Source organism: Hyaloscypha bicolor, assembly GCF_002865645.1.
Source record: "Hyaloscypha bicolor E unplaced genomic scaffold K444scaffold_183, whole genome shotgun sequence".
Lineage (NCBI taxonomy): Eukaryota > Fungi > Ascomycota > Leotiomycetes > Helotiales > Hyaloscyphaceae > Hyaloscypha > Hyaloscypha bicolor.
Genome location: NW_020194685.1, coordinates 2,600,269 through 2,620,653, shown reverse-complemented (window position 1 = coordinate 2,620,653; position 20,385 = coordinate 2,600,269). Strand labels below are relative to the sequence as shown.

Sequence of the window (20,385 nt, the reverse complement as noted above, 5' to 3'; positions counted from 1 at the left end):
CATTCGTCTGAGCACACGTGCCTATCAATTCCTTTTCTTGCAGTCAGTCTGTTCTCTTCCAAGACTCTACTGCTGTTATCCCTGAGCTGAGGCACCAGTCGTAGCGGGTAACTGTTTCTCTGTGGTAAACAATGCATTGCTTGGCCCTAGATGGCCTTGAGGTTGTGGCATGATTCTCCAAGCACATCTCCACGGACACTAAGACAGATCCATCATAAAAGTCCTTGTTTTCAGCTACCAATGCTCGGTTTTCAGTGTGATCATGCGATGCAATCAATAGTGCCACCAAGGGTCACTGCTAAGGATATTGCCATTTCTCAGAAGTATTTTCAGTAGTCTCGAGTAAACGTTCTACGAGCTTTATCAGCTTGTGTTGACGATTTTCCCTTTTTGGAAGATCCCCCCTTGGGGATATCTATATTTAAGATCACCATCACCTTTCTACCAGTGCCGCTCAATTTGAGAGACTGCTAAAAATATGGAGCCTTTCAGACAACTTGGCCGACAGGAGCAATCATAGAAAAATTGACGTATATTAGCTAAGTCTAAGCTATTGTTATGCGCGCCAGCTTCTGCCTCTTTGTTGAGGAGAGAAATACCTCCACATGTCAAAAAGATTCACTAGTGAACTAAAACAATATTTAAAAAGATTATTCCCTATATAGTACCTATTGTCAAATCTTAATTCCAGCCTCCCTAAGCATTATCATAGAAACATCTCCAATCTCCAAGTTCACGAGCAAGTCCCAAAACCAGCCTGACAGCCCGTGGCGCAGTATGCCGTCGTGTTCCCACTGTCCAGAAGTATGAGCAAGGTTCCACTACAACGCCGGTGTGATCCACACGCAAAAGGTGGGGTTGGGGGGGAAGAAGAATCCTTACCAAAATCCATATTTGGAACAACAATTTCCATAGGTTGAACCAAGACACGTCTGATTCACCGCGGATCCACACATGCCATTCGCCGAGACGATCACCCCTGTGCTCAGCGCGCATGTCCCATACGAAGGCAAGCAGCCTCCTGAGCAATAAGCGGATGTCTTGCCGCTAATAAAACATAGGAGATTGATTAACGCTCATTCTATGTAGAGAAGGATTGGTTGATTGATTTGTTGATTGACTGGATTACAGGGGAGGAGATGAAGAGAATGTATTGTTGCTTACCACCACCCATAGGCAGAACAGCAATCACCCCAGGCCGACCCTTTGCAGGTGTATAACCCCCCGCTTCGTGAAGAGCAGGAGCCATCTTTTGTGATTACTAGGGCTGTAGGCGAAGATGAAACGCTGGAAGACGTCCGTGAGGATGTGGTTGAAGTTTTCAAAGTAGTTGTTGAGGTGGTTATTGAGATTGAGATTGAGCTGGAGATGGTGGGGGTTTGTGCTGCACTACTTCTCGTTAACTTGCTGTTGAATTTTTCTCAAAGGTTATAATGAAGCAGACGAGATAAGGAAAAGAGAGTTAGGAAATATGAAGACAACTTACGGTGAACTGCTGGCTGTACTGGAACTCGAGCTGACGCTGCTGGAAAGAGCAGCACCGTTGGTTGCATTCCGATACCAATTTATCTTCGGGTCTCCCAAACACTCACCCACGCTTACTGCTCTGAAGCCTCTCGCCTGCAGTGTCTGCAACATGAATTCAGTCAAGTTGATTGCCGTTTGGAAATGGGTGTCATGACTCAAGCTGAGGTAGCTACTATTTGCCGCATTGCCCGAGACGTTGCCGGAAAAATAGTCCTTGCTATTCTGAATTAGATTCGGAGAGTCGTTAATATAGTCCTTTGTGTCTATGTCCAGATAAATCATGTGGTAACCTAGGGCGGCCATATGATCCTCGCAGCCAGACGCGTAGGAACAGGAGGTAAACGGGGGGCGCATATAGGTTGGAAACCAGCCGAAGATATTCCTGAAGGCCATTTCGTTGTACACCATTTGATTTTGGCGCTGAGTAGCATTGGTGAGGCTCAAGTCCTGATGTGTCCAGGTATGGCTCGCCAGTTGGTGACCAGCAGCATACATGCTGCGTAGTATGCCTGGCCATGGAAGTGTTGGGTCATCAATGCGGCCTTTGCCGATGTTGTTTCCTGTTATGAAGAAGGTGGCTGTTGCCTTGTATTTTTGAAGAGTATCAAGAACTGTTTGGGTGTACAGATATGGACCGTCATCGAAGGTAAGGGCAATTGTCCCTGGGGTTTGGCAATGGAAGAGACCACGGCCGCCTATCTCAGTTCGTTAGTGAGAGGCTCTGTGACTGGAAAATTTAGAGACTAATATCGAACCATAAACTTGATTGCCCCAGAGCGGACGAGGGACGCTGAGGGTAGATGATCCAGGTGGTGCGATGCTGCGATGACACTTTAGTAAACATTTCTCATGTTGGAAATTATCAGAGCACCTACTTTCCATCGCAAGCTGGCCCATAATCAAGTTGACAATCAGGTCCCTCACAGTAAGAAGTTCCTGTGCCGCAGAGTCCACCGGAAGAGCAACATTGTCCGGCTGGACAGGAGCCGACACCAGCACCACAGGATTGGGGACCCCGGCGTCCAAGTAAATGTAATTCAGGCAGAGAACGAACTTCTTCGCCTTCACCAAAATGTACATTCAGCTCGTCCTGAGAAGGCGAAGAGCGGATGCGGAAGCCTGTACCATGAGCGGCAGCGAACTGACTAGCAGGCCTGCTCACGTCCGAAAAGAGCAGCAATCCTGTCGATAGGTATGTTAACATCATAGTTAAGGAAAGTAAAATATTCAACGAGTTTAGGAAGAAGTATCATCTGGGGGCAAGAAGAGTATTTGAAGAGCGCGCACATGGTCTATGTATTTGTGCAGCCAAGCGTAAGAGACGTTCAACAAAGCTTTGCTCGCCTGATTATGATCTGGAAATGGAGTCGAATGGCCCAAAAGACTGAACCAGTGAGACATGCATCGAAAATCAGTCCTGATCGAGAGCTAGTGCGAGAAAAGCGGTGCCAGCAAAGCGCTTTCGTTCCAGGCATATTGGAACCCGGGAGTCTGGCCACGGTAAAGAGTGTCATAGGGCGGAGTCCGGAGAGGCCGCGAAAGTAAAACTTGTAGCACCGAGCTCTAGGCTTTGAAAACCAGTCCTGGCTCTGTTTGCGCCGCATCTACAAGCACAGAGACATTGTCTCGGCGGTCTACCTGGACAGGCTTGGAAATAATACCTGAGGTATCGATCCAGCATCAATCCTGGAATGGATTAGTTAACATTCCTGGAACCTTCTTGGATCGTTCCAGACTAACCCTAAGCGAGGCTTGGCTAAGTACCTGATATAGTAAATTTGTATGAGAGGTACATAAACGAGGGGTAAGTAAGCGAGAGGATGCAACGCACGAGATGAGGGACACCAGAAAATTAAGAATATTTCAAAAGTGCCTTAAAAATATATATAAAAACATGCAGAATTAATATACTAATAGATTTAATTACTAATGCTAGCTTACTTTTTTAATTAGAGATACTTATTATAATAAAATCTGAGTTAAAGAGGTAAAAGTAGGGAGGGAGGTCTAATTTCTCGCTTAGGTACAAGGGGCCAAGTCTTCTAGTCGATACGTTCCACCGTGGTTCCATTCCTCAGAGGAACGGTACAGGGATTCGTGGAATGTTGCTAAGCCTTGGTCTGCCCAGTGGCAAGACCTGGGGAAATCCCCATTGTACGGACGAAGCGTCGAGAACTTGCGGAGAGAGCGGAGTGGTCACTAGTTGTCACTAGCCACTGATCACTGATCACTGATCACTAATCACTAATCACTGGCCCCTGGCTCTTGGGTGTTGCCCCTTGGTTGGAAAAGCAGCGAGGGAAGGGCTGAGCCGCTTGTTGCTGGAGGCACGTGAGCTGAAGACACGTGAGACAAGGCGCCGCCGGTCAGGCCGACGAAATAAAAAAGCAGTCCCACGGAAAAAGTCGACTTCGGTACATCTTCCCATGTTCTAGCCCCCGAGAGTCTTTTTACAGTTCAAAACTGTGGCGGAGGACCGATTTATTTATTTTACTAGGTTAGTGTTGGAGGCTGATGGCGGAAAGCCATGAACAGGTAATCGGGACCTCAGCCGCCTCTTGCGCTTTTAATCAGGACTTTTGAGGGTTTCATTGGAAGACTCTTTATTCACTCTCGCTTCGACTAGCCTATTGTTGCGGTGCGTTCGATCTGCCACGTGCCACCAAAGAAAAGGGGTTGTCAACCAATTGTGAAGATTTTGCACTGCAATTTGTCTGCTCCCAAAAAATGTTGAAATTATTTTTATATACTAGCTGGATGGCGAGTTTGCAGTCCATGTCTTAATTAAGCTTGGCTTCATGCGCCACCTTCCCGGCATGAATTCGAACCAGACAACCCTGAAATTCCCAGAGAAGCTGTAAATGGCATATCGCGAGTCAGCTTCCCTGACACCACCTGCGATTCCTCGTCGTCAGGAAGATGTCGAGAGCCCAACGAGCTTGGGCTGCCAATGCCGGTATCGCTGTCGTTGTCGGTTTCCTCAGCGACAACCTGCCGTGTCTTACCCCAGCCAAAGGAGTCCATATTGTACACCGCGTAGAGGAGGACTGAGATGTTGATGAATGGTCCACAAATCGTGAAAATTGCGAGACCGATGAGATACTGCGTTCGCTCAACGGCGTTGCGTGGGAGCCATATCGCAATGCCAATGTAGTAGATGAGTGGGATAATCATCACACTTGCAAAAGCGACAATGATGAACCATGGCACCGCTATGGGCCAAATTTTAGCACATGCCAAGCAGCTGAGAGGGTGGATTTGTACTTACTCATGAATGCCCTGATCATGCAGGCAAGACTAGCCAGCACAAATACATTCAGGCACCACGTCAAAACATTCGAGAACGCAAGAATCCTCTCCCACCAATTGGTTCCTCGGGCAAAAGTTAGTAGCAGATCATTCGACGTCGCTCCCAGAGTCCATCTCCTTCGCTGACTGAGGAAAATGCTCCACGAGTGTGGGACATCGGTATATGCTCGAGCCCTCAAGGCCTGGCGGGTTTGGGCCTTAGGGGATGTTGTCAACATAAGACAGACGTGATTTCGATCTTCACTAGCGGTTGCTCGGATATGCTTAAGCATGCTATCCAGCGGACCCGGGCAGTATCCAAATTTCTGCAGCAGAATCTCGTCGCCGCAGGTAGTTGAGCATATGCGTAGGAGCTGACAACAGCCCGGGAGGCAGGAGACTTTGTGAGTTGCGATTGACTGGTGTAAGCGGCGGAGACCTTGAGAGATGGTGTATTCGGTGGATTGGTAAAGACTCCACGCACTCCAGTTGGAAGATTTGAAATCAACTGCAACATACCCGCAGACACCCACAGTGTGAGGATACCGGGATTCTTTGAGAAGTTCTGAGATGCAAGTTGGATCAAAGATCGTGTCCGCATCCATCCCAATGAGGTGAACAACATTAGAGATAGATGCATCTATAACCAGGAATGAAGCCATCTGGGAGAAGAACTCCGGAGAAAATATTACTTGAGGATGTTGCTCTCGTTTGTTGAAGTTGTAGAGGAAGGACCGTATAACAATAAGGCTGTCGCGTTTGCCTTGGTTTTGCTGCTTGACGATGCAAAAGAAGGGAACTCCTTTGTAGGTACCTTTTGAGACCTCAATGTCCATGTACTGATTATCCCAAGCCAAGTAAGCTTTCCTGATAAAATGGCGAGCCGTTGGTCGAATCAAAATGTCGTCTAACAAGTACTGGGCTGTGGTTTTAGCCATTCCGGGGCCCCGAACACGCCCATCACAAATCACCATAATGGCTTTCTTGTGCTGGTCGATGTTCACTTGTTCAACGAGGGAGTCCAATGATTTTGTACATTCTTCCATCGTCTCGTTGTAGCACGGCATGAGCAATACCAAGCTCTCGGGGCTTTCGGGTATTATGGTACGCTCTGGGCGAACTTTGTGCTTTGTGGTGAAAAATATGATGGATGCTACCATTGCGCAGTTGAGGGCGAGCGGAAGCGATATGAATGGGAGGAATAAGTAGTAGAACTTTTGCCACCACCACGTCGAAAAAATGAAGATAAAGCTATCTGTGTAAGCCGGAGTAGATCTGATTCAATAAAGTCCAAGATACTCACTTGAACGTGACTAAAAAGAGAGTCATTGCATATTTTGCAAGCTTCATACGCTGCTTTCCCCGGGCTTGCAACTGAGCAGTAGGCTGTGCAGTGCCCTTCTTTGCAATTGACTGAACCAGATATGCCAGTTTCTCCTGATCATGATTCTGTGGCCGAGGCGTATGGGTAACAGATACTCCGGGTGACGTGAAGGAAACCAGTTCATGGTTGATATGTGGTGGTATAAACGCCTTGAGAGGCTGTGGTAGGGCAATTTCGTTGGAGGAAGTGGAAGTAAAAGTGGAAAGTTTTGTAGACCCAGATGAAATACTGTGCGAATGGGGAAAATTCCCAGAGAGACCGGTACCGCTATGTGTTGTTCCACTGCCAGAAGGAGCGTATGTTGGTTCTGGGGAAGTGATCTCTGCTCCGTAGCCCTCAGTCGAACTCTTCGGAGGGATTGGGTCAAAAACTTTGACAGGCTTTGGAAGATTTGTAGGAGATTCCATTTTCACTTCAAGGAAGTTTAAGAAGGAGAGTATAGGAAGAAACAAACGAGTGACAATTTTACTTGGTTCACGGGCATGTTCAGAGTTTTGTAAACTTTCAACATATTATTTTCAAGCGCCATTGCGTGACCACGGCTTACGGCGGCGGTCGACGACCAGGGACATTGGGTCTCGAAGTCCACACTTGACTCAGCTTAAACGCCAATTACTACATTGGGATTTGTTTAGTAACGCATCATCTGAGGATAGGTAGAAGCGGCTAATTTTGCAGAGCCAATGTTGACTGAAGCTGTGTACGTCACGGTGCAACCAATGGCAAGGAACCGACAGCGCTAAGAACCGACAGGCTAAGAACCGACAGCGCCAAGGACCCGAGCAAAAGGTTAGCGGGGAGAATTTTTGCGGGGCCAAATACCCACAAAAAGCTGTTGACGCCACCGTACGAGTCGGCAGGGCCTAGGCAAGTAATATTTGGCGCGGTGACTGGAAGTATTATTCAGGGCGAGACACTGCCAAGTGAGAACGTGGGCTCAGTCGCCGCCATTGGCTGAGTAGCCGAGTAGCTGAGTAGAAGACCACTGCCAGTAGGACAGCATTGGACTGGGGCTGGAGGAAATCAAGGAGTTTCACGGCCATGAAGAATCAATAGGCGCAAGGTGTGTGGAATGGTCGACGATTACTTGCTGTAGTTCATCGCTTCCCCCAACACACCTCAGTCCATTATCCTATTCCAGGAGAGCGAGCAGAGAACCTGTAACTGAATGTAATCTCTGAGATATCAGAATGGATGCTCGAGAGCACGTGGAATCTCCGGCCCGCACTCATGCATGCAAGATGGACTCGGATCAAGCTAACAAGGAAGATCGGCGCATCAGTGCGGGCCGTCAAGATTTCCGGCGATTCCGGAAGTCTTCTTTCAGCCTCACTCACCCAAGGGCATGGCCGTGGGCCCAGATGTCGCGTGGGTCAGGTTCCCGGAAATCTGCGCCATCTGAGGTCCCCGTGGGGTGGGAATCGGTCCAGGAAACGTACGAGGCAAAGAGACGGTCCACACAGCAAATCCCACTAGAGTGATGTGATATCGATATAAAGTAAAAGTATTCCTGAAAGAGCGTTTCCTCATTAGATACATTGATTTTCTAGAAGTTTAAGCAAGAAAAGATCATTGCAACAATGATGTCGACGAATATCAAACCGGAAGGCAACATTATCTCGAATGAATGTTTAGAAGGCACAGGAAATCTATGGAGTTATCTGAACGAGAACCTTCCCGCCACTCCTCCAGCGGACGACTACGTCAACGAGGATGCAACATCGTTACTCCACTTAGCACCCATCAAACTGAATGCAGAACCGATGGTTGCCGTGATTGGTGTTGGATACGTAGGCTTGCAATTGATAGCAGTCTTCTCTTCTGAGTTCCAGGTACTGGGTTTCGACATATCAAAGGAGCGGATCGGCTTTGTTCAGGGGGAGTTTGGACACAACAGAAATGTAAGATGTACCAACGACGCGAGTGAGCTCAAGGACGCCACCCACTTCCTGATCGCTGTTCCGACTCTGCTTCTCCCCGACAAGCGAATTGATTCCTCGGCCCTTCGAGACGCGATCAAAACCGTTGCCATGTATGCCCGTCCAGGTGCCACGGTGGTTGTGGAGAGTTCGGTCGCGGTGGGGATGACCCGGCAGCTGCTTGGACCTGTCGCAGCATCCAGGGGCCTTTTCGCAGGCATGTCTCCTGAGGTAAGCACTCTCTTCGTGGGGAAAAACGTGATGTCCGGGGGCTGACTGAGCATCGATTCAAAGCGAGTTGATCCAGGCCGAACAGAACCACCCATTCAGTCCATTCCCAAGGTTGTGTCAGGTCTCGATGATATCGTCCCGGGGTCTCTCGAGAGCATTACTCGACTCTACTCGGCAGTCTTCGACACTGTTATCCCGGTCTCCAAGCCCGAAATCGCAGAAATGACGAAGCTATACGAAAACTGTCAGCGGATGATATGCATTGCGTATGCAAATGAAATGGCAGATGCATGCATTGCGCATGGAATTGACTCTTTCGAAGTGTGCGCAGCCGCCGCAACAAAGCCATTTGGATATCTGCCTTTCACACCAGGATTGGGTGTTGGTGGGCACTGCATTCCCATAAACCCGTACTATCTCCTGTCAAACAACAGCTTCCCTTTGCTCCAAGCGGCGACGGAGAGGATGCGGGAACGGCCATCGATCATTGCGCAACGGGTCCTCGACTCCATCTCCGTCTCCAAGGAAGGACATTACAAGACGATCAACCAGCGGCCACGAGTGCTGGTCGTCGGCGTCGGGTTCAAGGCAGGGCAGGCAACGTTGAGCAACTCCCCGGGGCTGGAGTTGATCAAGAGCCTCTCGCAATCAGGAAGGGTGGATGTGTCATTTGCAGACCGGCTCGTGGAACAGAGCATGTTGCCACAAATTGCACGTCTCGCCGACGGTGATTGGAATAGGGCATGCTTGGAACAGTATGATACGATTGTAGTCGCAATGCGGCAGGACGGAATGGACATTGAGCTGTTGAGGGAAGTTCGTGGTGTGCGGATTGAGATGTGGTGTACGTATCCGATCGAACGTTAAAGGTTCATCTTGCTTATTGTCGCGGTTTCGCGCCTAATTTGCCCCTGCGAGAGCCCTGCCGCATTTCCGAGCGGGAGAAGCCCACCGTAAAGCGTCGCTTAAGGGCTGCGCTTTGTAATCTCAACCTTGACACAACAAAAGACTGATTGCATGGACCTCAACTTAACTGTATTAACCAAAATACTTATTTGAATATTAGTAGATCGCCCTTCACTCATGCATTCTTCCCATTCAATATCTCACGCCACCAGCTGCAGCCCCACATGCTGACAGTGTGCGGCGCCTTACGTGTCCAATACAATGAGGGAGGTCTCCAAGAACAAAATATTGGATCCTTAACCTTACAAATACCATCCATCCACCACTTTTCAATTCCATTTCGTTCTCCCTCACTCGAGCACAAGCCTCGATGGCTCAACAATTTGTCAACACGGTTTACTACCCCTCCTGGCAAATTTACAAGGGTTGTCCGCCATCAGCACTGCAGCATCAGTTTATCACGCACATCTTCTACGCATTTGCCCGGTACACTAGCCTTCTCAAATCAAAGCAACAGCCGTCTGTCATATTTGCTAATTTATCTTTCTTCTCATTCCCAGTGTAAACACCGATGGAACGTTGCGGGTGAGTGTCCGATCCAAAAACGCATTTTTGGTCAACTTGTTAAAGCTGATGACTGATGAATCGAACAGCTTCTCGATCCCAAGGCCGATCTGCAACTTCCTGTGGATGGCAAACAAGGTTGTCTCGCCGCGCTATCCAAACTAAAGGAGCAGCATCCCCAAATCAAGACCTTGCTAAGTGTCGGTGGGGGGAGTGGGAGTGCTGACTTTCCCGCTGTGGCTGCGGATTTTAATTGCCGCGAAGCATTTGCAAGGACAGCTCGCGAGTTTGTGGACCGCTTCTCGCTGGATGGAATAGATCGTAAGCTTCCGTGCTGACGTCCCTCTCCCCGTATATATTCGAGAAACGAGAAAGTAACACCTCCTTTGCGGGCTAGTTGATTGGGAACACCCTACAACGGCATCACAAGGCGCTGATTACATCCAGCTACTGGGGGCGATCAGGCGTGCGCTGCCATCACCAACATACCAGCTCACTTCCGCTTTACCAGTGGGCCAGTATTGTCTCAAAAACATCAACCTGTCGGCCGCGGCCCAACAGTTAGACTTTCTAAACCTGATGGGATACGATTTCGCCGGGCCCTGGAGTGAGCTCTCGGGCCACCATTCGCAATTGTTTACTCCGCAAGGCGGACACCCTTCTCTTAAAAAGTCCTGCAGTGGAGGTGTCGAGTATGTCCTGTCACAGGGCTTTCCGCCTAACAAGTTAGTCTTGGGTATTCCAGCTTATGCAAGACGCTTCCGGGGTGCAACGGAACCAGGGCAGACTTTCCAGGGGGGTGATGAGATCGAGTATAAAGACATTTCCAAAGAGTGGATTGAGAAGGCGCAAGTAGATCGGGTACTGGGCGCGGCGTATCATGTCGATGGGGATTCTTTCGTTTCATTTGACATTCCAGAGACTGTACGGATGAAGGCTCAATTCGTGAAGGATCTTTCCCTAGCAGGTCTCTTCTACTGGACCGGAGTTGGGGATACAAAGGAATCGAGCAGTTTAGTAAGGGCAGGCTCCCAAAAACTTTTGGAAAGCTCATATCGAGCAGTTGAATAGATCAAAGTAATAGATTCTCAGCCATGCGGTGCCCGTGACCGGACCAATGGTCGCGCAGAAATGTCAAGCCAGCACATTCTTGGCTTACATGTTCAAAACCAGGAATGCTCTTTTAAATCCTGACTCGCTTCAAATTTGGATAAATTGTCTGCAGCTAGGAGAATTTTGCTAAGCCACAGGGAGTGGAATTCACGCCAAAGCGTCTTGCCTGGGCAAACTTCAGGGAATTACTGAACATTGACTAACCCCGATGCTCCAGAACCCACTAAATCTATAAATCTTCCTTTCATATAGCCAACGCCCACTCTCTCATATATCTTTCCTCCCCTGGGAGAGTTCGTTTTCTTGGGCGCAATCAACAACACATAATGCGTCGTCTCATCAGTCGGTGTTTTCGATTTCATAATCCGCTTCCCAACAACGACGCACTTCAAAGTTTTCTGTTCTGTCTTTGACGGCTCGGTCCTGTCATAGAAGATCCCGAAATCTTCCTCATTCTCTTTTCCCATTTTGAAGCCCCTTGCAGCAGCGCTCAACGCCACAACCCCCTTGCCGTCCCCTGTGTGCCACGTTTCTGTCCCGCCCTCCGCCCAGGGTCCAAGAATCGCGTCCGGGGGCCAATCGACACCCCCGAGAGGCAGATCCAAGTAGTCGATGGCGCCCTCATACCCCATCCACGACCAGCTGGGCACGAGAAACGCCCTCTCGGGTGGAAACTCGATTCGCTCAAGGGCGGAGACTTCTTGACCTTTTCTCCAGAGGAGGCTTCGCTGAAGGAGACTGCGTCCGTCGTCAAAGACGCCGAACCCACCTTGCGCCTCTAGATCGCGGATGAGGCGTTTCTCGAGTCCGGCAATGGCAATAGGCCGGTCGTGCCAGCGAGTGAATTCGAGTCTAGAATATTGACGGTACAGGTTCTCGTATAGTCGGATCTTCTCGCCGCGGTCGCTGTTATCCCTGGAAATCTTGGAGGGAAAGTTAGGGTCGCCGAGGAAGGATATGAGGTGACTTTCGAGTTGTTAGTTTCCGCCAGTCTGCTTCTGAAAGCAATGCGATGAACTTACTTGTCCATCTTTGTCAACGTCTCGCATCTTACACCCTCGCCACATTCCCAGTACGTCTGTCTATCGGTGAAGAAGATGGTTCTATGTGCCAAAGCTCTCTCCTGCAACACCCATCCGCGTTTATTGAGCGGGCCTTCAAGAACATGTGTTTTGAAATCGTCCATAAATCGACATATATACAGAGGCTGGCCGCCCTTGTCGAAGGTCAAGAAATCATTTTCCTTCCGCGGAGTCAGGAACCCATCCTCTTGCCCCTTCGCGCTACTCGCAGCAAGCACACAGTACGCCGAACTGAAAACGTCCTCCATACGCGTAGCCTCCTGGGCAAAATCGCCATCTGGGCCCTGGATAATGCAGATGGAGTCAACCCAGAGGTATCGTAGGCCAAGTTCACGGGTTGTTGTCACGGCATGTTGAAAAGTGGCGGGGAGTTTGTCGAAGGAGATATGTTTTTTGTATTCCTCCAGGTTGTTTCGAAAGGTGCAGAAGTGAGGACCTGGTCCCCAAGGATGGGACAGGGCAATATATTGGAGCGAGTCTGTAGGCTTGGTCTCATAAATGAGAATGGTGGGGGATTCATGAGTCCCAAGGTCTATGAGCCTTGTTGGCAGGGGGGCTGTCTTGGGTGGCGGACACTTGGGATGGTTGGCATCGCAGTTCCTGAGAAATTGTCGAAGGATGTCGAAATGAGTCTTGCTGGCCGCCGCGGGGAGCTTGGGAAGTCCCACTTGGATGAAATGCGCGTTCGGAGTTTGCAGTTCTGAGTTACATTCACGGGTTAGCAGGCATGAACTCGATATTAGTAGCCCGCGGCAAGTTTTTGAGGACTCACCTGAACTTCGACAAATTGACATAACAGGAACGTGGCCCTCATTCAGTTTCAGCATGGACTGATCACGGTCAAACCTGATAGGCGATGATTTCTTCAGATTGAGATGTTGAGCAACCTCCCAGCGCATCTTACAAAAGTCGCATATATCGAGATTGCTTTCAAGCTCTGGCCATGTATCTTCGATATGAAAGTACGGCTCAAAAAATTCCATCTTTTGACAGGTACCACAGAGACGTATTGGTTTGATGTTGATCGGGAACAGGCCATCTATTCCGATAGTCCTAACAAGTTCTTTGGCAAACTTGTTGTCAACTGGAAACTCTGTCTTATCTATCTGTGTCGCATTACGATACTCATCTTTTAGTACCTGGGTCACTGGGGGCACAACGATGGTAATATCTTTGGATGGAGGAGGCATGGGCTCCTTCTGGCGAGTTGGAAAACCCTGTCCAAAAGCTGTGTCAGGGGAAAGAGAACTTGAACCCTGAGAGCGAATCCTTGGGAGCCGTTGAGAATGGCTTCGGCTTTTCCCTGAATACCAGTATCCCTCGTTCTTATCGCCCTTGTCTATAATTTCATCCAGCGCGAGGCAAAGTTCACGAGCACTGGCACGGGATCCCGCCGGAATTGTGGAAAGGTGCGGAGGGCTAACAGAACCCTCTCCATCAATTATTGTAGCTGCTCCCAGACTGACAACCAACAGTTTCGTCTTGACAATGTGGAGGAGGTCCTTCATGGCTGTTTTCTCTCCGACCCTGCATTCCTGATCCCTCGAGAGAGCATCCATGGTCTCGTCTACCGCTGGATGTACCTTGGCTCTTTTGTTACTGCCCTTTCCCTCAATTTCGAAGTAGGGGCTTGGTTCTCCCATCTCGCCAATGACGTATTTGTCGTTGAATTCATTCATGGCATCAGCGCCGTACAGGAGCCAGATGATGAGCTCCAAGGTAACGCAGCCAACTGACCAGATGTCCTGTCGCCGAGATCTCCCGGAGTTGGCCGACACGCCACTGACACCAGAAATTACCTCCGGTGGTTCGTATCTATACGTCGTATATCTCATGCTGGTTGGGGGTCTGAATTCCGTAACTATGGTATGATGTTTGGCAAGGCCCATGTCGGCGATTTTGAGAATTCCCACGTCGATTTCGGAAGGAGCGACAGATTTTGTGCGCACCCGGAGTATGTTCTCCGGCTTAATGTCGCCATGGCGATATGAACCTTGTCCCCCCCCATAGCCGTGTAGTTTGTCCAGGGCATCAGCGAGTCCCCTGAGTTGCACCACAACGTCCCTCACGAGTGAGACGCTGAGCTGCGGCTTTTTGTTGCTCTGCCAGAATTCTCGCAGGTTTCCCCCATCTGCCCATCGAAACAGGAGATAACTTTTCGAATTCCCTCTCGTCACAGCGGCGATGAACTCGATGATATTCGGGTGATGGAACTTGTTGGTGTCGATGTGAGCCTTGACCTCTCGTTCCCACTCGGACTTGAGCTCTCGCAGTTTTGCTTCATCATCAGTATGGACCTGCTTGATCTCTTTGATAGCAACGTTGGCTCGTTTGCCGTCGAACTGATCTCGAATTAGACAAGTGGACATGGAGAGTGAAGAGAGTAATCTTACCGTGAAGACGGGGTTTTTGTCATGGCACGAGTGGACTGTAACCTGATGTACCTCGCCGAACGCCCCTTCTCTCACATCATCGCCCTGGCAGATAAACGGCAGAATTTCGTCCGTGTGGAGTTGTAAATTTAAGCTCTTGTCGGAGAATACGGGTACTAAAAAAGCCCATTGCTCGATGCAGAAGGTACGAATTGACTGTCGATCCCAAGGCTTCTTCGGCGGATTGAAGAAAGGGACTTTGCTTTCGTTCTCTTCCGTAATTGGTAGAAATGCATCCCCAAGTTTATTCCTCCTGAACTGGGTCATCCCCTTTTGTAAATCTCCGCCTTTGAAACGAGACATTAGCATAATTGCGAAGAGCTTTCTGCCTTCATTCAGTATGAATTCAACCAATTTGGCATTCGAAGTCTTTTCCTTCATATCCTCTTGCGTCAAGCCCAGCTCCTTGATTACGGCGCATTTTGTAATCAGTGTTTCAATGCATCCGTCGGGGAGGAAGTCATTCCTGTCGAAGACACTTCTCTTGAGTTGTATCACAATCTGGGAGCCTAAGCTCTCCTCCTCTCCGGGCGAACTCGAATCACTGGAAGAATCCTCTGTATCAGACGACATAATGGCTATAATCGCGCTTTCATGTTCTATATCTAAAGATGGCAATGGTGTTCACAGGATTTTGATTGACGCCACAATCGAGATAACTGCGAAGAGGAAAATGAACAAGAAACTTGAATGTGAGACAGAGCCTCACGGTCTCAAGAAACCGCCACAATGCACAATGCAGGCTACGAAGCGGGGTACAATGGGGCTGTGCTGATCTACGCCATCACTGGCGACCCTGGCTGCCTGCGCAGGACTCCATCTTGGCGATGTGAAGAAAAAGCTCTGCGGCAGGGTATGTATCCCACTACTGCACAGCACACACGCCACTAGCACTCAGCCTAACGTTCTGGCGGCCTAAAACAGTTCCCGTCTCTGTGGCTACGGGCTGAGTGATTAGCGGACTCACCGGTCAGTACTCAGAGCTAGACTTAATCTCATGCTATCGCTGCTGAAAAATTCCGTAGATGAAGATAATGTGATCATCAACATGACGGACCAAGCACCAACACCAGCGCCAGCAACGTCGCCTGACCCTGCACCTTCTGACCCTGTCGGCACAGGCATAGGCAACGCCTCATCAATTTTTGACTTGGTTAGCAAAGTGATTGACAAAGCCACTGGAGCCTGGGAGCAAGGCTCGGCAAGCCGCGAGACACGACGAGTGGCCGACAGTGTGCTGCAAGAGCTCAAAGATGGCCTCGGTGAGTGGGAGGCTGAGGCCAAAGCCGAAAAGCATCGCTGGCGACAGCCTTTCTTGGGAAAGGACGCATACGAAAAGCATTTTGTGAAGAACGATGGCGTCTTGGAGCCTTCCGGGAAGACCACGGCATCATTTGGCTGGGCACAACTGCTGTTCGCTCTCAACATTCGGCCAAAGGCAGGTATCATCTCGTGGAGAACCTTGCCTCGAGAAGTTAGACCCGAAAAGACGGGAACGGTGTCTCTGGGTGTAGACGGTGCGATCCTGTGCCATATCATCAACTTTTATCAGCTGTACAGGTCAGGATCGCGGAATTCAGATACCTTTCGGTTTCCTTTCGGTGATCTGACCGTGGAGAACGATGCGAAGCACATCTACGCGTTCACCGATCGAAGTGACACAGACTTCTCTTCCAAAAAGCTGCCTTTCCAATACAGCATGCAGGATCTTGGGGGGCTACGAGAGGATCATGTCCGGGTTGATACAGGGTTTCTCGACGTTCAATATCAGTACGCGATCAACATCGGGATATCAGAACTCAAGGCTGAATTGGTCAAATCGAAGCCAGGGGAGAAGCCGAAGCCCCTCCAGGAGCGAGGAGACTCACTTGTCCAGGCTATGCGATTCATTGCCAAATTTGACTGGAAGAAGCCCTATATCATGTCGCCAGAGTGGGCTGAAGACGCAAGTCGAATCAAACGGCGGATGACAAGCGGAAAGGAAGAGGTTCTCATCCGTCATGTGGCTGACTGCCTGTCCAAGAAACCCGACCTTGTGGAGAAACTGAAGGCTCCCCTGGGAAAGCCGGAACTATGGCAAGAGGAGGTAAAGTCGAGCGTCAGGGCACTCTGTATGTCTCAGAGCGAGTCATTTAAATTTGTGTGGAAAGATCCCAGAACATTTGCATCAGCAAATAATCCCGCTTTTGACCTCACTCTGAAGGAGCAATTACCATGGATCCTCCAGGACTTGGGAATTTGGACGACTCCTTCTTTAGACCAAGTCTCACCAGAAACTCTCCTGGCAGTTTTGGAGATGCCACATGAAATTATTAATGCACCTGTGATTGTTCTTCGCGGGATCCCAAAGGACTGGGATTTTGTAGCAGAGATAAGTGGCTAGGGTGTACTCCACCTTTGTCACGGCCTGGACAAGCTGTGGAAGTGGAAATGTAGTGTGTTTGTGTAAATATATGTATGAATGATCGTGCCCTAAGGGCGGTGAAGAAGCTATATATACGCCTGTACGCAGCACGTGACAACCTTCCATGTATTTAGAAGTGGGTTGCGTTTCCCCTGGCAATGGAAAAGTATTGAAGGAAAGATTAACTACGCTCGACTAATACTTTGAAAATGTGTCTTCATTTTCAGAGGATAAGTTGCACAAGATAGTAATGTAAGTAGGTTATAGGGTATCAATTATATACTGGATGAACTTGTGAATAGCCCGGTCAAAATTGTTTGATGTCGGAGGCGCCGGGACCATCACTACTCGTTGCCGTGGGCGAGTCAATCGAATCAACCAACTGATAACATCTCCTCCGATGCCCTTCGGAAGTCTCTCCATCCACAACATTCAAACGAGGAGCCGGGTCGCAGGCATAGCCCCTATCATCTTCGCAATTCTTGAGCATATCCACGAGCTTCTTATGTACTTCTTGACAAGTTTTTCGACCTCGCGTCTCGCGATCTTGTGTTTTGATAACCAATAGATCATCCTTAACCATGTCAAGGAAGTCGCGAAGAAATTTGGTGCATGATTTATCGGCGTAAAGCTCATTTATAAACTAGATCGCGAAATGAGTAAGTCTGGTGGATATAGATAAAGGGAGATGGGAGACTTACTGTTGTAACAACCGGCTTTATTTCCGCCACCCTTTTCCATTTGCCATCCGCCTGTCTTATCTTTACTAGTCTGAAGAAGGTTCTAGTATCATGTCCAACGTAGGGGTCATGCGCCATCCGCTTGAATGCAAAGCTGTCAACTAACTCCCAACCCCCAATCAGCCATGTTATGAACTCTAAGTAGAGACACCCTAGAGTCCACATATCATAAGAACGTCCAATGGCACCAGTTCCCTCTAAGTCAACTTCTGGCGCTCTATACGGAGGAGATGTTGCAAAATTGGATTTCGCTTTCATTGACATAGTTTGGTGCATGCTGAGCTCGGCAAGTCCAAAATCTGAGAGCTTCAAAGCCCCTCGCTTGGTCTGCTCGTGGTCTGGATCTGGGAACCAGAGGACATTCTCGGGCTTGATGTCGCCATGGTGACCGAAAATTACATCCTGAGGCTGAGGTTGAAGTCTCGAACTGCTGGTACGGTACTGGTGGATCTTCACAATACCGTCGGCGACGCCCTTACATTGCTTAGCTACCCAGATTACGGTTTCCCGTTCCATGCTTGGCGTTGGGTTTACCTCCCTCCAGTATCTTTGTAAGTCGGCTTCTGCCCAGTGGAAAATGAGGAAGTAGCTCTTAAATTGCTCGTATGTGGCCAAGAGAGATATAAGGTGGTCATGAGGAGGGATAGTGCTGAATTTCTTCAGCATCTCTACTTCTTTCTTAAACCGTTCCTTGTCTCGTGAGTGTAGACACTTAATTGCAAAACTTTGGTTCTCTGTTTGCTGTAAAGTCGTCAGCTGAGACCACAAATTGAGATACTACCCATTCAACTCACCTTAATGTTAAGACCGTGAAAGTTATGGTGATCGGGGTGAATATCCACTTTGAACACTCTTCCAAAGCCACCCTCAAACTCCAGTGTTTTATATGTACTTGTTCGATCCCTTTTGCTAGCTGAAATGAATGGCAAGATAACCTGGTCCTGCAGTGGGTAGTGCTTGACGTCTTTGTGCCCGCCTTTGACGAAGAATGGGGACAGCGTCATCCATTGATACATCTCAAAGTTTCTTAGGTGGAGCTGGTTCCAAGTCTTGCTAAAACATTTTAAGCGCTTCGCTGGGTTGCGGCTAAGTCTGAGGTCGTATGAGCCCTTCTCATGTGGTCGCTCAACCTTTTCAAGTGGCAAATCCGAGTCATTCACGTCCCTCTCCAAGAACTTGATGATCTCAAGAGTCTTTTCGATCAGGACCAATATTACAAAGATCTTGCGGAAACATTTGATCTTCTGGTTTCCGTGGTCTTCGTATTCTATTTCCTCGCAGATCTTCCTTGCATATTCTGCAATCTCTTTCTTGTTGTGGGCGTCGGCGCCGAGGTGCTTGGAAAGCTCTTCGTACACACACTTCTCGGTGATGATGGTAGAGAGAACATTCCTGGGAAAGAACTCTTTCTTTCCCTGATGAGTTGGCTGGAGGGCCTGAAACAGGCGTTCCTGGAGTGTCCTCTTGGCGCTTCGCCGTTCGCCGGTGCGAGATTGAACGGAAGAGGTCGATTTTTTAGATTTAGTCTTCCGGCTTTTCCTGTACATGAGCTCTCCGAAATCAGTGATTTCACTCGGCTCTCCCACTGTAAGGAATTTCCCGGGTATATTGGGCAAACCACCCTCGCCGAACGGCGCAACAGCAGCGGCGCTTGCTTCGACTTCTGGTTGTTTCTATCGGAGACGAATTAGTTGCTTTGTCGTCGATAGAGTATAAGGGTCTGTCTCACAATCTCATCAAGGTCGGAATCCTCAATGAAGTGTGGAATTGGGCTGTCGCCGTCTTGAAATTGGTCGCCGACACCCGCTTGAAGATTCCCATCCAAGTCTGAGTTGTCACTGCTAGTAGAAGAGATTGAATCCGAATCAGACCCCGACTGCTGAGAAGAGTCCGGGCCTTCATCGCTATGGTCGCGCGCTCCATTGCTTGAACTCGGTGCGCTGCTGACGAGTTCGTTAACCAAAAGATTGCGAGTCCGGCTCACAGCTCTATTCTTCGCTCGTATCTCCTCGTATCCCAAAGCTACAAGAAGCTTGCTATCAGGAGAAGCTCCAATTTCGCCCCCACGGGGCGGAGAGTCAGGCAATTTTTCGTCTGAGGTCGCTGATAGTGCCGATTCTTCGTGGGTCTCGCTCCCATCTTGGCTTCCCTCAGCCTCATTGAGACGGATCGCATTGGTACTGCCATCGTCACTTCCGTACAGGTAGATAGGATGTTTCCCCTCGGATAGAACTTCCTTTATGCGCTCCATGACGGACAACAATGCATTCAATAAAAGATGGCCGACTACAAATTCCTTCCAAAGATGTTTTCTCAAAATCGGATACCATGGTGAGCTGCACTCCACACTCATACTTTAACCTGTGCGCAATCCCTCAGACTATCGAATTTGGGGTCCGATGGTCGAAACGTTGCGAGCTGAAAGCCTCTGAAACAGGGCGTCTCCCAAAGGAGAGAGGCTGTGGCGGAGTCTCGACTCAGCAGCCGCCCTCCTCCTGCCCCCTCATCACTTCTCTGCATTTCAGACTCACACACCTCAATGCCCTCATGAATCACGAGTCTGATGGGCGGAGTCTCCGACTTCATCTTCATAGTTATGCTCGTCACTACCACACATGGTTTACTTTATTAACGGCCCGTATGACTCCTGGGTTTCGTCTCCAGGACACAGGGGGGGCAGAATTGTCAGAATTGTCAGTCGGGCGTGGACAAGGCCGAGGGCGTGCTTAGCGAAGGCAGATTTTGTTACATTTTAGCGCTGCATAGTTAGCGGACCAAAAGGAATTCAAGATTTC

At 49.2% G+C, this 20,385-nt stretch overlaps 7 protein-coding genes across 7 annotated transcripts; 3 read left to right on the top strand and 4 right to left on the bottom strand.

Moving 5' to 3' along the window:
* Positions 1-733: 733 nt before the first annotated feature.
* On the bottom strand, positions 734-2,731 carry K444DRAFT_604077 (carbohydrate esterase family 4 protein; the record flags this gene model as incomplete). The annotated part of the gene is made up of 6 exons (XM_024878794.1): positions 734-794; positions 883-1,047; positions 1,165-1,389; positions 1,487-2,222; positions 2,283-2,347; positions 2,403-2,731. 6 exons carry the CDS (start codon positions 2,729-2,731, stop codon positions 734-736), a joined length of 1,581 nt encoding a protein of 526 aa, XP_024727567.1.
* Positions 2,732-4,251: 1,520 nt separating this feature from the next.
* K444DRAFT_576321 (glycosyltransferase family 2 protein) lies at positions 4,252-6,189 on the bottom strand. Its single transcript, XM_024877519.1, has 3 exons — positions 6,119-6,189; positions 4,796-6,066; positions 4,252-4,739 (listed from the first exon to the last, which is right to left on the bottom strand). The coding sequence occupies exons 1-3, from the start codon at positions 6,163-6,165 to the stop codon at positions 4,324-4,326; spliced, it is 1,734 nt and encodes a 577-aa protein (XP_024727566.1). The 5' UTR covers positions 6,166-6,189; the 3' UTR covers positions 4,252-4,323.
* A 1,590-nt stretch (positions 6,190-7,779) lies between these two features.
* Positions 7,780-9,216, top strand: K444DRAFT_670332 (nucleotide sugar dehydrogenase; the record flags this gene model as incomplete). The annotated part of the gene is made up of 2 exons (XM_024887612.1): positions 7,780-8,349; positions 8,413-9,216. The coding sequence occupies 2 exons, from the start codon at positions 7,780-7,782 to the stop codon at positions 9,214-9,216; spliced, it is 1,374 nt and encodes a 457-aa protein (XP_024727565.1).
* A 141-nt stretch (positions 9,217-9,357) lies between these two features.
* K444DRAFT_576316 (glycoside hydrolase family 18 protein) lies at positions 9,358-10,864 on the top strand (the record flags this gene model as incomplete). Its single annotated transcript, XM_024877518.1, has 4 exons — positions 9,358-9,741; positions 9,816-9,840; positions 9,909-10,140; positions 10,217-10,864. Coding segments are annotated over exons 1-4 (1,020 nt in total), but the record flags the coding sequence as incomplete, so codon positions are not given.
* A 253-nt stretch (positions 10,865-11,117) lies between these two features.
* K444DRAFT_638005 (HET-domain-containing protein) lies at positions 11,118-15,019 on the bottom strand (the record flags this gene model as incomplete). The annotated part of the gene is made up of 4 exons (XM_024884201.1): positions 11,118-11,898; positions 11,955-12,714; positions 12,787-14,356; positions 14,408-15,019. 4 exons carry the CDS (start codon positions 15,017-15,019, stop codon positions 11,118-11,120), a joined length of 3,723 nt encoding a protein of 1,240 aa, XP_024727563.1.
* Positions 15,020-15,175: 156 nt separating this feature from the next.
* K444DRAFT_670329 (uncharacterized protein) lies at positions 15,176-16,829 on the top strand (the record flags this gene model as incomplete). Its single annotated transcript, XM_024887611.1, has 2 exons — positions 15,176-15,299; positions 15,472-16,829. The coding sequence occupies 2 exons, from the start codon at positions 15,176-15,178 to the stop codon at positions 16,827-16,829; spliced, it is 1,482 nt and encodes a 493-aa protein (XP_024727562.1).
* A 328-nt stretch (positions 16,830-17,157) lies between these two features.
* Positions 17,158-19,137, bottom strand: K444DRAFT_546669 (kinase-like protein; the record flags this gene model as incomplete). Its single annotated transcript, XM_024876245.1, has 3 exons — positions 17,158-17,493; positions 17,552-18,322; positions 18,385-19,137. 3 exons carry the CDS (start codon positions 19,135-19,137, stop codon positions 17,158-17,160), a joined length of 1,860 nt encoding a protein of 619 aa, XP_024727561.1.
* Positions 19,138-20,385: the final 1,248 nt, after the last annotated feature.

Coding starts and splice junctions, on each gene's coding strand:
- K444DRAFT_576321 (XM_024877519.1), bottom strand. CDS start 6,165: ATGAAGCTTGCAAAATATGCAATGACTCTCTTTTTAGTCACGTTCAA. Junction 6,067..6,118: donor CTCTTTTTAGTCACGTTCAA/GTGAGTATCTTG, acceptor TTACACAGATAG/CTTTATCTTCATTTTTTCGA. Junction 4,740..4,795: donor CATGATCAGGGCATTCATGA/GTAAGTACAAAT, acceptor TTTGGCCCATAG/CGGTGCCATGGTTCATCATT.